Below are 14221 nucleotides of genomic sequence, written 5' to 3'. Positions count from 1 at the left end.
AGTACTGCTAAAAGCAAGTCAGAGACAAACCAGAGTCAGACCAATGCCACTGACCTCTAGATTTGCAATGTTTTCTTCCTCGGGGCAGGCTGGGAACAAGCCCACTTGTTCCTCATGAAAGACATTAATTAGACCATGAGACACTCAGACATGTAGTAGGTAGGATGGAAAGAAGTCAGAATTAGAAGTTTGACTGGATACCCAGCAAATGAATTCCACAACCTACAGCAAGAAAGGCCTCCACTTCTGAAATGGAACTACTTATAAGTTCCTTCTAAGGAGACAGAGAAGGTCTATTTATCAACTACAAAACTGTACCTACTTCAACTCCCCACTAAAAAATGCATAAATCCTCTCAGATAAATTCCTTAAACTGAATATTCGGAAACCATCTCTCTAGATACCACTTGATTTTTTTTCCCCAAATGATAAAAATCCTTGAACATTCCTCTGCCATTGGACTGGCAGGAAGCCTAGAGTTAAATTTATTGTTTAAAGGCAAAAGCAATTTAGTTTTTTGATACATATCTCTTCCCTTTAAATAGTTCCCTCTGGTTTTAATCCTCATCTAGGTTTTTGACATGTGTATCAAATATATAAACAAGTCCTTGAGTTCCTGAAAGAGGGAAAAGAGGAAGGGCTGACCTTGACGGGCCTTACCTTGTGAATTTCTCGGTGCACATGGACAGTATTATTTCCGATCTTGGTTTCTGTATAGGTCTCATTGTGATAGTTCGGAGGCAAGTTTGCCAGGTTTACTTCTGACGATGCTTTAGTAGCAGCTTCTTCTGCCTCCATCTATGAAATCAAAGAACGTAATGAGCAAACTGTAGCACACTGTAGCACTGTCCTGGGGTTGTTCACAGATTTGCTTTAGCGGGCCCAGTAACATTGTGAGACTTGTTGTTACTGTGTTTGGCATATCAATGTGTCACCGTAGCTTGTCAGGCTTTGCCTGTGCAGGGGAGATACTCTTGATAGCTTGCCGGGCTCTCTGAGAGAGGTGGAAGAACCGAAGGTCAGCCGGGTCGGCTGCATGTAAGGCAAATGCCCTCCCCGCTGTGCTATCACTCCAGCCCATGAGCAAACTATCTTTTCTTATATAAATCAGAGTCCATTAGGAAAAAGGGACTAATGTTAACTGTTGCATCCCGGTGAGTGTCCACTGGAACACCATATTGTATCGAATATTTAACAAATATCCTAAGCTAACATCTTTCTGTGAGTGTGAACTGCGCCAATATTACAAATGGGGAAAATGAGGCATAGGTAGACCAGATCATTTTACAAGACCCTTGGTGACAGGTAGAGCTGGAGGTCAAGCATGTAGTCATTCAACAGTCTCACTCCTCTACAAATGGGGCCCTACCGACCTCCTCATAATCCAGGGGCCCTATGCATTCGATTCCATACAGGATAACCTCTCTCTGTCTCTCTCTGTCCCTCTCTCTCTCTCTCTCTCTCTCACTGACAGCACACATGACTACAGAAGTGCTCATTCTGCCTAGACCTCGCACCACATGAAGGGAGTTTACTCGAACAAAGTGCAGACTCTGGAAGCAGGCAGAAGAGCTCCTCCTCCTCTGTATGTGAGTCTCTCTCCCAGGATCTCAGGGGATGGAGCCTAGTGGGTCTTGGTAGTAACCTGCTCAGTAGCACAGCCATCTTGCCTTTCTTCCCTACCATTTCACTTCCGTTCTCTTCTCTGTTCTTGATTCTGGGATAACACCCCAAATAAATGATTTGCTCTTATGTCCTTGTAGCAGAGCTGGGGAAAGGCATGGCAGTGGTAATGGAGGAACTAGCACAGCTCTTCGGGCTGGAGAAAGAGCTCAGTGGGATGAACACTTGCTTTGCATGCAGAAGGTCCAGGTTTGGGTTCTAGCTCCACCTGATCCCCAAGCACCACTGGGAGCAACTCCTGAGCACAGAGATTGTAATTGTTCCTGAGCACCACCAAGTGAGCCCGCCAAAAAGAAAAAAAAAAGAGGCAGCTCTTTACCCTTTGCAGGAATGGACCAGCTATGTCCCCCTCTTTGGGTAGAAGCCCCACCTTTTGGGTAGCAGAGGGACCTCTGCAGAGACACAGAGGGTCTAGTCTTTTGGATCTTCTCACACTTGTTCTCCAGTGTTGGGTTTCTGAGGCCACTTTCCACAGACACCCCCCCCCCCGACTCTTCCCATCTTCCCACCCTCTCTGTAAGATCTATCAGCCAATAGCCAATTTACATCTCCCAGTTTCCCCAGCTGAAGGAGCAGCTGCATGCACCCCATTCACAGTTGCAAGGCAGGCCACATCATGACCTAATTGAGCCCTAAATCTAGGGATCTAAAAGGAGAGTCAGAGAAGTTCTAGCTGCTGGTGGGGGGTATCCCAGGACTGTTTCTTTGACGATGGGCTATCTACATTCCTTAAAATTCACCCTCAGACAGATTTTCCTCTTTAAAGATCTGGTCCTCCATCCTTTTTCTGTTACAGGAGACCCCTTCTTTTCCTGACTCTTCTAACCCAATTTGCTGAGTTGGGGGCTGGAGATGGGGAAGAATTCCCAGGTATCAGTGCTACACAAAAACACTGAACTTAGAAGGAAAAAGGAAAGGAGAGGGTCAGTCTGAAAGACTCAAACAACCACTGTGTGTGCCCCTGAGGTAGCTGCTAAGTCTCTGGACACTTCATCGTCCAGTTCATGGTGATGATCAGCAACCCCATCATCTTCATCATCATCATCACAACACAGCCCCTGGGTTAGGGCAGCAGCTGTATCTGGGCCCTTGAATGAGCCCCCTTCCCTGGATATGGAAGATCCAGACCTCCCCAGATGCTTCCAGCAACCCTGTGAGGAAGGAGTTCTAGACTGCCCAAGAAAGTTAATATCTGTCTGAAAAGGAGGCTGAGAGAGGCAAAGGAATATGAAGTGTGTAAACGAATGGAAAAGTGAGCACAAAGAGCCAGGACAGTGGGATGAAGGAGTCTACCTAAGCTTATCACAACATCACACAACAAATACGCAAGCTTGTGCCCTGTTGTGTCGAGCTCAGCTCTGTTCATTGGAACGAAGCACCTTTCCCTGCAGCCCTTCTGCCTGTCCCCTGGAAGCACAGGCTTTTCCCAGGAGAGAGCACAGCCCCACACAGACTAGTTTCAAGATGATGATGACCACTCCGAGAAGCAATTTAGAGGTTGTAAAAACAGAGTAGAGGGGCTGGAGTGATAGCACAGTGGGTAGGGCGTTTATCTTGCACGTGGCTGACCCGGGTTCGATTCCCAGCATCCCATATGGTCCCCTGAGCACCGCCAGGAGTAATTCCTGAGTGCAGAACCAGGAGTAATACTTGTGCATTGCTGGGTGTGAGCCCCCGCAAAAAAAAAAAAAGTAGAAAGGTTTGTGGGAGGAAGAGACCAAACTGAGCAGGACTCAGGAACAGGGAGAACCTAGACAGAGAAGGGCAAGAGCATGCTCTGTTGTGGCCAACCAGATAAGAATGGGGCCGGCTGCAGACTTGGACACAGGGTGCACGAAGCAGGAAAGGGCGGAGAGGCAGATCCAGAGCAGCTGGGAAGCAGACACAGTGGCTGCTTTTCCAGGACAGAATTGTGTCCATAATTAAAAACATTAACAACAACGCCTCCAACCACCCTATTCTCTCCCTCCTTCAGCCAAATTGTATGATTTGGGGGAAAGCACCTCCCGCAGACATCCACAAACTTCTCAGATAAACCCGAAGCATTTTGTTCCATCCCTTGCCTGTACCCCACGCCACCTCATCTCCCCCAATCCAAGGAATAGTGAGTTGCAGCAAATTCTAAAACATAGTCGGGAAATCAGGTTGACCCAGGAACACACAGCCTTGAACTGCCTCAGATCAACTGATACTGAGATTTTTTTTTTCTAATCGAGGATTCCACCTTTAAGATATCAACCACCATGAATGTCGGCTGAGTCAATCTGTAGATATGGCACCCAATATACTAACAGCGGATTACAGATTATATTCACATCTTTTTATTGATGGTACCCTTAACACTCCTTGTTGTCCAAAGGTAAAACGTAGAGTCCAGAGAAGGAAGAGAGAGAATTCAGGGTAGTGGCTGGTATAGAATCTGGAAATAGAAAATTCATGTCTGGGAAGGGCATTTGAGATAGGAATAGTACTAAATAATTCCAGAAGGACTGGTTTTGGTAAGAACGTGCCAGGATACCGGAGTGGGGAAAAGTGGGGCCAAGTCTCAGCTCTTCCACGAAGCAACTGTGTGATCTTGAAAAGGTATCACATGTCTTTCAAGCTCTGTTCTCTCCTTGGGAGAATGAGACCATCCTATTTTGCTCAAAGGGTTGCAAAATCCAAGAGGTGGGCTCACGGCACCTACCATCCATCAGAGGCAACATGGAGCTACTCTCATAACAGTCTCCAATGGGAAGAAAGATGCTAGTTTGCCAGAGAATGCTGGGGAACAAATGGAAAGAGCAGACAGAGGAGGTCATATGTCTGAAGAGTTTGCGAACAAAGTGGAAAGAAAAAAGGGAGGCAGCCAAGACAGAATGTAGAAAGGGCAAGAAAAGAACTTCAAATTTTTTTGTAAGCAAGAGATCCTGGCATGTTTCGTGATAGGAAATTTACAGCTGGAAAAGCGTAGGAGACAGAGGTGCAACAGATGATATATCCAGAAGGAAAGGGAATGTTTTAATATTTGAAAACTCTCATTGGAATTCGAATCCTTCAGTTCAGCTTTCAAATAATAATGGACCAGTTACCAAATCTAGAGTTTGCTTTGGACTCTTCAGACAAGCTTTTTATAAAACCGTCTCCCTTTCAGCCAGTGGTTATTTCAATAGACTGAGCCAACTTCTTTAGTGGTACTGTGAGCGGAAAGCATGGCTTACAATGGAAATTTCAAATGCAACTCTAACTGCCACTACTAAGAGAAATATAAGCCTGAAGCAACAGGAGTTGTTTCATAGAGAAGGAATGCGAATGTTATTAAAAATGGCACTGAGAATTGGTTGAGTCTGTGTGACTGTTAAACGGACATATAGAGTAAGAGAAAGAGGTGAGGGAGAGCCAGCGGGGTAGCACAAAGGGCTGGAGAATATGCCTTGTATGTGCAAGACTTTAATTCCTATCACCACACGGTCACCTGAGTATAGTCGGGTGTAGCCCTGATGGTCCCTGAGCACTACCAGGTATGATTCTGGGGACCCTTAGCATCACTGGGCTTGGGGAATGTCACATTTCTGGGTCCACAACAAATCCTTTGGCAGGGGTTGTCTGAATATAGATAGGAATGGCCTCAGGCCCTTGAGCATAGTTATAGGTCTTCCCCACCCAAGCAAAGAAAATTAAAAAGAATAAGTGAGGAGATAAATCCCGGCTTGATAGTGGGATTCTCCCTAGGAATAAATGAGGTGATAAAAAAGATCTTACAGGGGCTGGAGAGTACAGTAGGTAGCATATTTGCCTTATATGAAGTTTGATCTCTTGTACCACATAGAATCCCCCAAGCACCACTAGGAGTGATCCCTGAGCACATAACCAGGAGTAATCCCTGAGCACTGCCAGCTGTGGCCCAAAAGTAGACATACAAAAACAAATAAATGAAGGGAAAAAAGAATCTTGAAAAATCTTATAATTTTCTAGGCTGGAGTGATAGCACAGTGGATAGGGAGTTTGCCTTGCACGCGGCCAACCCAGGTTCGATTCCTCCGTCCCTCTCAGAAAGCCCAGCAAGCTACTGAGAGTATCTCGCCTGCACAGCAAAGCCTGGCAAGCTACCAGTGACGTATTCAATATGCCAAAAATAGTAACAACAAATCTCACAATTTGTTGTGAGATGTTAGAGGTGCCCGCTCGAGCAAATCAATGAACAATGGGAGGGCAGTGCTACAGAGCTATAATTTTCCAGTTATAGATGTGACAATGTAGAAGGGGTGAGGGAGAGGGCAGTGAGCAGTTTTATCCTCAAAATACATTTGGGACTTAGAGAGGTAGCACAACGGACTAGAGTGCTGCTTTACACATGGGGGAGCCCCGGGTTTAAACCCTGGAACCAGATGATCCTCCAGCACAACCTGAAGGATCCCTGAGCACTGTAGGTGGAGCAACCCGCGAGTAGAACTGGGTGCACTTCCCAATAAAAACAAAATACACTTAGTAACATAAAGAACGAACCATAAACCCAGATTCATCACCATAACCATAAACAGAAATATTCCAGATTAAATTATCAGTACAATTGTACAGATTGGATCCCCTCACAATGATCCTGCGAATAGTTTATAGTTAACTTGTGTTTCCCCTTAAGAGAAATCAGCAGCTTGAGTCAGCCGGAATACTAAAAGTTCAGGAAGTTGCTTGAAAGCAGATTCATGATGCAACTATGTAAACAAGTAATAAATGCATCTGGCCTGGCCTTTCTGGTTCTTCCTAGGACAGCAAATAAAAAACAAACAATTATCATGCAAAGATGATAATTGTGATTTATGATCTTTCTGACATTCTTTTAAAAATTGGTATGAATAGCCCCAATGCACTAAAAACTATTGTGTATTAGACACTGGTTCTTACTACAATCAATAAGATAAAAAAAGAATCAGAGCCACCATTTTTTGAGAACTGACAATCTTGCAATTGCCTTATACTCACATCCTAAGGATGTTGCTCCAAATCTGACTATTTTAGATGAGGGGAGGGGGGAAGGGGGAGAGAGAGAGAGAGAGAGAGAGAGAGAGAGAGAGAGAGAGAGAGAGAGAGGGAGGGAGGGAGGGAGGGAGGGAGAGAGGAGAGAGAAGCGCTTGTTCTTTTTGTGGGGGAATCTTACTTGTTTCTTCCCTTTACCTAAGGGATGGACATTTTCTCCATATCCAACTCCAGACCTCAGTGCTAGGAATTATCAGTGCTGGGATCATATGAAGGAAGGCTATTTCTCCCATCAGGCAGGTGTTTAGCCTCTCTCAGCCTGTCCCCACTGCCTGGGATGACAGGTAGCTTTGAGGGCAGTCTGCCCACCTGCACAGCTGCAGCAGAGTTATTCATGGAGGCAGGATGTGGACAACTGCAGTCCATAGCACAAATGGCCACAGGATCTTGCTAGTCCCTAAAGGGCTCTGATCAGTAAGGAGCCTGCAAGGTCCCTTGAGGCTCACCTTTCTCCCACCCAGGCACTAGCCTCAGGCTACCTATACATGTCCACTGACCATAAGGGGGTGAGCCCCTGTCTCACTGGGAATCAGTATGCAGGAGGGAGAATTCGAGAACCCAGGGAGAAAACAACACCCTTACCTGGAATTAGAAAGCCCCTGAGCTGAATCACATTTGAAGGCACAGATGAGGTGATGCATCTATTTGAGCCCCTGCACCTTCCATGAATGCACCTCCAGAGTTTGTGTTATCACAGGAAATACAATGCCCAGGGGGTTGGATCTGGCCTGGTGGGTAGATGTGGAGGTTCAACAGCCCAGGGTCTCCTTCACTTCCAGAGGGTGTTAGGAAGGAAGAGGCAGCATTCCGAGTGACACAGCGGGAGGGCAGTACTCAGCCCCCTCTGCCCAGCCCTGGAGGCTCTGTCCAAGGACACTTCCCAGTTGGAGGGTGTTGGGGTGTGTAGAGGCCACAGTCTGCTGCCTGGACATCTGATCTCCTCTCTCCCCCTTCCCTGGCATTGCTGACGTCCGTCCAGACAGGCTGCAGCCAAAACTGGGTCCAACAGGGAGTGCCATGGATAGGGATGGGTACGGGCCAGCCTCCCCTCCCACCTAGCAATGCTTTGGTGCCAACCAGAGGGGAAAGAAACTTCATCCATAGCATGTGGAGATAACGGCAGACAGGCAGGCAAAGCTGTGCTTTGTCAAGGTGCCTGGTATCTGCTGATCACACGTGGGTGATCACACGTGATCACATGTGCTCTTTATTGCACGTCTCTGAAATGCCAGGCACCCACACTTATGGTGGCATTTAATACTTGTGGAAAACTGAAGGAGAGATTTTGGGGGGCAGGGGGGGTTGATGTCTTTGCGGATCAAACTCAGGGCTATACCCATGCAAAATAAGTGTTCTTGGGCTGAAGTGCTCTTGGACTGTGGGTAGGGGGCTTGCCTGGTTCGGAGCCAAGCTGGGCTTGATCTTCAGCACCGCCGAGGCGACTCTGAGGACCACCAGAAGTGATCCCTGAGCACAGAGCCAGGAGTAAGTGTGGTTCCTCCCCTCCCCTCCCCTCCACTCCCCCCTCCCTACATACACAAAAAAGTTGTGTTATCTAGTGCTGAGCTGCCTCCAGGCTCTGAGGTACATATATCACAGGACGTATCCAGTGCCCCACTGGTGTGACTAAGATCTGGAGCCCAAGACTTAAGCCCAAGATTGATTCCAGAACATTCTTGGGTGGCACTGTGAGGCAATCCTTTGCACTGCCTCCCCCCCACCCCCACCTTCAACTCCCAGCCCCTGGTGAGTCACAGGACTGGGATTTGGGGTTCTGGTTTCTTTATTTTCTGTGCCCATGGGGCAGCCCAGAGTTCTCTGTTCCCACATGGCCTCTTAACTGGACCTTGGATGGCATGAGCACACAGCCCAGGGTTAAGACTTGCAATGTCTTCAGAGTTTCAGGGCATCTCTGCGAAACTAAGGGGGCGCTGAAACACCCTGGCGCGCATCAGCGTGTGTCCCAGGAGTGCACAGCGGAGACTACAGCGGGTCTGCAGGCAGGCGGGGACCCAGGCATCGGGTGGGTCCAGCCTGGAGCTCTGCGTGCAAGAGCGCAGAGTGCGGTGGAGACAGGACTCGCCTGTGCAGCCTCCAGGATCCCCGCGAGCCCCAAACTAGCCTCCCGCCTTCGCCAGCCATCCGCGGGCGGGCCCCCGGGGACCCGCTTCCCCGCAGCCGCCTTCCGCGTCTGGCGCCGGGGCTCACCCACCTCCTCCACGGCGCTGCGCAGCTTGTGCTGAGTGTCCTCCATCAGTTCCTCGACCTCGCGGAACATCTCGTTGAGGGTGGCCTCCTCCTGCGGGTAGCTGAGAGCCGGGCCGGGCTCGGCGGGAGCCGAGGTCGCCGTAGGAGCGGGCGCGGGGGCCGTGGGCACCGCCGAGGCCAGCAGCAGGCACAGCAGCGTGCCCCCGAGTCGCCCCATCTCTGCCGCCGCCGCCTGGGGCCGGGAACGCAGTGAGCGGCGCACGGGCCACCCGCCTCGCCCGCTCCCCACCGCGACCGGCCTCCCCGCACCCAGCCGGGGGCCGCCCGGGACCGTCCCCTCCCCTCCCGCTCGCTCTCCGCAGCTTGGGACCCCCGCGCGGCCTTCCTCCCCTCCTCGTGTGCCGGGTCCCCAGGGCTCGTCCCTCTCGGGAGCGACTCCCTCCGGCTCCCGGACTCCAGCACGCCCCCTCCGAGCCCAGATCCGTCCCAGCCTCGAGCTGGGCCGCCGCCTCCCCCCAAACCCACTCCCTACCTCCAGATGCGAGAGCAGCTCTGGCGCCGAACCCCTTCCTAGGGCGCAGATCTGCGACCCGACCCTCCCTCCAGGGCGAGAACCAATCCCACCCGCACCCACCCGGAATGCGCTCCGGGTCCGGACCTGCCTAGCTTGGCGGGGATGCTGCTCGGGTCGCGGGAGCAGGAGGCGCGCGGCGGAGGGGCGCGGGGGCGCGGAGCGCGGCGCTGGTACCCGAGCGCGCCCCGGCCCGCCCCAGCCCCCGCCCCGCCGCAGCCATTGGCCCGCCCCAGCCCGGCCTCCCCTGCCTGCAGCCACCGGGCGGGGAGAAGCCGGCGGCCCACCCCCCACCCCCACCCCCTCCTGCAGCCCACCCGGCCCATTGTCATCGCTGGCGGGTATTCTGGCAGCAGCTTGCGGGAGGGCGGGGAAGGGTCTTCCTACTCCCACCCCCAGCCCTTTCCCAGCACCTCGAGCAGCCCTGCGGGACGCAATCCCAGCTCTTCATCGGTCCCCCATCCCAGGCTATCACAGGCCGGCCTTCACTGTCCTACTCCTGCCAGGAACACCCACTTGTAGCTCCCAGAATAAGTCGCGAGGATGTCAGCAGGCAGCTTGAGGGCGGCCTAGCACAGTGGGTGAGATCAGATCTAGCACCCAGCCTGCCCGCGGGGGCATCGCGGCTCAGCTCCTGACTGCTTAGTGCTTTAGAAATCTGACTAAATTGCCAGAGTCGTGTGCTGGGAAAAAAAAAAAAAAACATCCGGGGGCGGGGGGGCGGGGCGAGGGTATGGGGGGTGCTGCACCTCAGCGCTTCCCCCTTAACCTGCCAAGTCCTGTGGGCTGGGCGCTGCAGGTGCTAAAAGTGTCAGCTCTGTGTCTTAGTCACCCACCGCTGCTTCTATAGCTGCCACTGCTGCAGTTTGCTCAGAAGGAAACTGGCCTCAGGCGCCATAGCTAGGAAGTGAATGTACAGGGATTTAAATCTGGCTACCAGAGCCTTCCACCTTCACTGCCCAACTCCCCTACTGGGTAGAGGCAGTAGGTGGTCGCTGATTAAAACACAGGTAGGGGGAATGGATGAAGGAGTTGAGGACACATTACAACCAAAGAGGCTACTTGGGAATGTTGGTCATTTAAACTGACGACCCAGGAAAAGTAGCAGACGGGGAAAGATTTTCCAAACTCTCCCTTTCTACCCTAAAACGGGCCATGACATTTCCCAGGAGAAATGTATCCTTTTCGAACTGAAAGTGAAGAGCATCAGTCTCCCCTAACCCTGGGACCCACTGCTCAAGTGCATCTGAGCAAACACATCAAGGTAACCCTGCTCTGCATCCACTCCCAAGGATCCCAGGCATTTCTCGGCACTTTTCTACATGCTGTTTCCCTTAGCTCAACTCCTTTGCTTTATGCCTTACCATTTCTTCACAAATACAGGCGCTTTTTTTTTCAACAGGTAAATAAGTTTTCTGTTCTGGCTACTTTCTTGGGTCCTCATTTTTTTGGTGAATACTCTGCTTGCATGTTCTCTCTCTCTCTCTCTCTCTCTCTCTCTCTCTCTCTCTCTCTCTCTCTCTCTCTCTCTCTGCTTTGTTTAGGGACCATACCTAGTCATGCTCGGAGCTGAGGGACCATGCCCAACTGTGCTCCAGGGTACCATGGATTGCTGGGGATGGAACACAGGCCTCTCACATATATAGCATATGTACCAGCCCTTTGAGTTATCTCCCTGACCCCTCCATGTAGTCTTTTGATAAGATTTATGTGTAAGGGTCAGAGTGATAGTACAGTGGGTAGGGCACTTCCCTTGCATACGGCTTAGCTGGGTTTGATCCCTAGCATTCCATATGGTTCTCCGAGCACTGCTAGGAGAAACCCTTGAGCACAGAGCCAGGAGTAACCCCTGAGTATCACTGATATGACCCCAAAAAGCCAATGTAATATATGTGTGTGTTTTGTTAATCTGTTTTCTATCAGCCCAAATTCTAAGGTTTGATACCATGAGTGCAGAGGAGAACTTTTCTCCTCTCTTTATAAACACCGTGGCTACACTGTCATATTCATACATCTGAGTCCTCAGCAGAGTCACTTGGGCAGCAAGCCTACTTGTAAATCCTTAGCATCTAGCACTAAGCACACCCCAACTCCAGAAGTGAGGGTGTGGAGACTCAGAGAAGTCGGAAGTCGAGCTTTCTACCCAAAGATCCTCCCAGAATAAGAATAGAAAGGTATCTTACTGAATCTGGAAATAGGTTTGACCTGGCCTACTTACCAACAAGTGCTCCTATGCTTTCTTCCTGGGACTGACTTTCTTTTTAGGCTTTGCAAGTCAATTCCGGTTCATCTCTGGGCTGTGGCTCCCAACTGTGTTCTCCTTTGGCACCTCCTGGCTAGTCTCCCACAGGTCCCGGGAATCTTCCTCCCAGTTAGCAGCACCCCCTCTAGCCCCTGCGTACGTGGCAGCTGGCATTTAGCTATTCCTTAGCGTTCTGGGGAAGAATGAAACCAGGCAAGGCTCTGGAGCTGGAGGCCTGCAGACCCCCAGGCCCTTCACACTTCAGGAACATGCACTGAAAAGAAACTTGAATAGGAGCTGAGGTTGCTGCTGGGGGCCTCATTGCGGGCAACTCCCAGACGGGAAACACACTCAGAGTGGGCCCTTGCCATCCTTCACACTGTTGCCTCAAAAGATAGAGAATGTGAGAGCCTTCCCTCTAAGATCAGGGACGAGACAGGGATGCCCACTCTCTCCACTGCTGTTCAATATAGTACTGGAAGTACTTGCAATAGCGATTAGGCAGGAAAAAGATATTAAGGGCATTCAGGTAGGAAAGGAAGAAATCAAGCTCTCACTATTCGCAGATGATATGATACTCTACTTAGAGAACCCAATAACTTCCACCAAAAAACTCCTAGAAACAATAGACTCGTATAGTAAAGTTGCAGGTTATAAAATCAATACCCAAAAGTCCATGGCTTTCCTATACGCAAACAGTGAGAGAGAAGAAAGCAACATGAAAAAAACAATCCCATTCACAATTGTGCCCCAGAAAATCAAGTACCTAGGAATCAGCTTAACTAAGGAAGTAAAGGACCTGTACAAAGAAAACTACAAAACGCTACTTCAGGAAATAAAAGAGGACATGAGGAAATGGAAAGATATCCCCTGCTCATGGGTCGGGAGACTTAACATTGTCAAAATGGCAATACTACCGAAAGCATTGTATAAATTCAATGCAATCCCTATAAGGATACCCATGACATTCTTCAAAGAAATGGAGCAAACACTCTTGAAATTTATATGGAACAATAAGCCCCCACGAATAGCTAAAGCAATTCTTGGGAAAAAGAAAATGGGAGGTATCAACCTCCCGAACTTCAAACTGTACTACAAAGCAGTAATAATTAAAACAGCATGGTACTGGAACAAAGGCAGAACTGCAGACCAATGGAACAGGGTTGAATACACTGACATCTCTCCTCAATCATATGCTCATCTAATCTTTGATAAAGGTGCAAGTAATGTGAAGTGGAGTAAGGAAAGCCTCTTTAATAAATTGTGTTGGCATCACTGGACGGCTACATGCAAAAAAATAGGCTCAGAACTCTGCCTAACACCATGTACAAAAGTAAGATCAAAATGGATTAAAGACCTCAACATCAGACCAGAAACCATAAGGTACATTGAAGATAAAGTTGGCAAAACCCTCCATGACATTGAAGCTAATGGTATCTTCAAAGATGCCACGCCACTGGCCGAGCAAGTGAAAACAGAGATAGATAAATGGGACTATCTTAAACTAAGAAGCTTCTGCACCTCCAAAGAAACAGTTACCAAAATACAAAGACAGTCTACAGAATGGGAAAGGATATTCACCGAATACACATCTGACAAGGGGTTGATATCCAGGATATACAAAATACTGGTTAAACTCCACAGGAAGAAAACATCCAACCCCATCCAAAAATGGGGCAATGAAATGAACAGAAACTTTCTCAAAGAAGAAATCCGAATGGCAAAAAAGCACATGAGAAAATGCTCTACATCATTAATCATCAGGGAGATGCAGATCAAAACCACAATGAGATACCATCTCACACCTCAGAGACTGGCCCACATTCAAAAGAACAAAAGCAACCGATGCTGGCGTGGATGTGGCGAGAAAGGGACACTCCTTCACTGTTGGTGGGAATGTCCACTGGTTCAGCCCTTCTGGAAAACAGTATGGACGATTCTCAAAAAATTAGAAATTGAGCTCCCATTTGACCCAGCAATACCACTCCTGGGAATATATCCCAGAGAGGCAAAAATGTATAGTCGAAGTGACATCTGCACTTGTTTGTTCATTGCAGCACTCTTTACAATAGCCAGAAACTGGAAGAAACCTGAATGCCCAAGAACAGATGACTGGTTAAAGAAACTTTGGTACATCTACACAATGGAGTACTATGTAGCTCTTAGAAAAGATGAAGTCATGAACTTTGCATACAAGTGGTACAATATGGAAAGTATCATGCTAAGCGAAATGAGTCAGAAAGAGAGGGATAGACATAGAAAGATTGCATTCATCTGGGGGATATAAAGTAACAAAGTATGAGATTAATACCCAAGAATAGCTGAGATCAGCACCAGGAGGATTACTCCATAACTTAGAGGCCAGCCGGGTATCCTAGAGGAAAGGGCAGTTCAGATAGAGAAGGGAGCACCAAATAAAGGATGTTTGGAGGATCCTCCCAGGAGGGGAGATGCATGTCGAAAGTAGACTATGGACTGAACATGTTTGCCACTCAATGCCTCTT

At 49.1% G+C, this 14221-nt stretch overlaps 1 protein-coding gene across 1 annotated transcript in view; it reads right to left on the bottom strand.

The window, feature by feature from the left end:
• DKK3 (dickkopf WNT signaling pathway inhibitor 3) overlaps window positions 1-10097 on the bottom strand; it is a 47752-nt gene extending 37655 nt beyond the window's left edge. Inside the window, exons 1-3 of the mRNA XM_056115832.1 lie at window positions 9889-10097; window positions 8909-9136; window positions 661-798 (exon numbers count right to left, since the gene is read on the bottom strand). Coding sequence (XP_055971807.1) covers window positions 661-798; window positions 8909-9121 — 351 coding nt within the window. The 5' untranslated portion in view covers window positions 9122-9136; window positions 9889-10097. The remainder of the gene's footprint in view (window positions 1-660; window positions 799-8908; window positions 9137-9888) is intronic.
• Window positions 10098-14221: the final 4124 nt, after the last annotated feature.

Source organism: Sorex fumeus, unplaced genomic scaffold (assembly GCF_029834395.1).
Source record: "Sorex fumeus unplaced genomic scaffold, SorFum_2.1 ptg000030l, whole genome shotgun sequence".
Taxonomy (NCBI): Eukaryota; Metazoa; Chordata; class Mammalia; order Eulipotyphla; family Soricidae; genus Sorex; species Sorex fumeus.
This window is presented reverse-complemented; position numbering and strand designations above follow the sequence as displayed.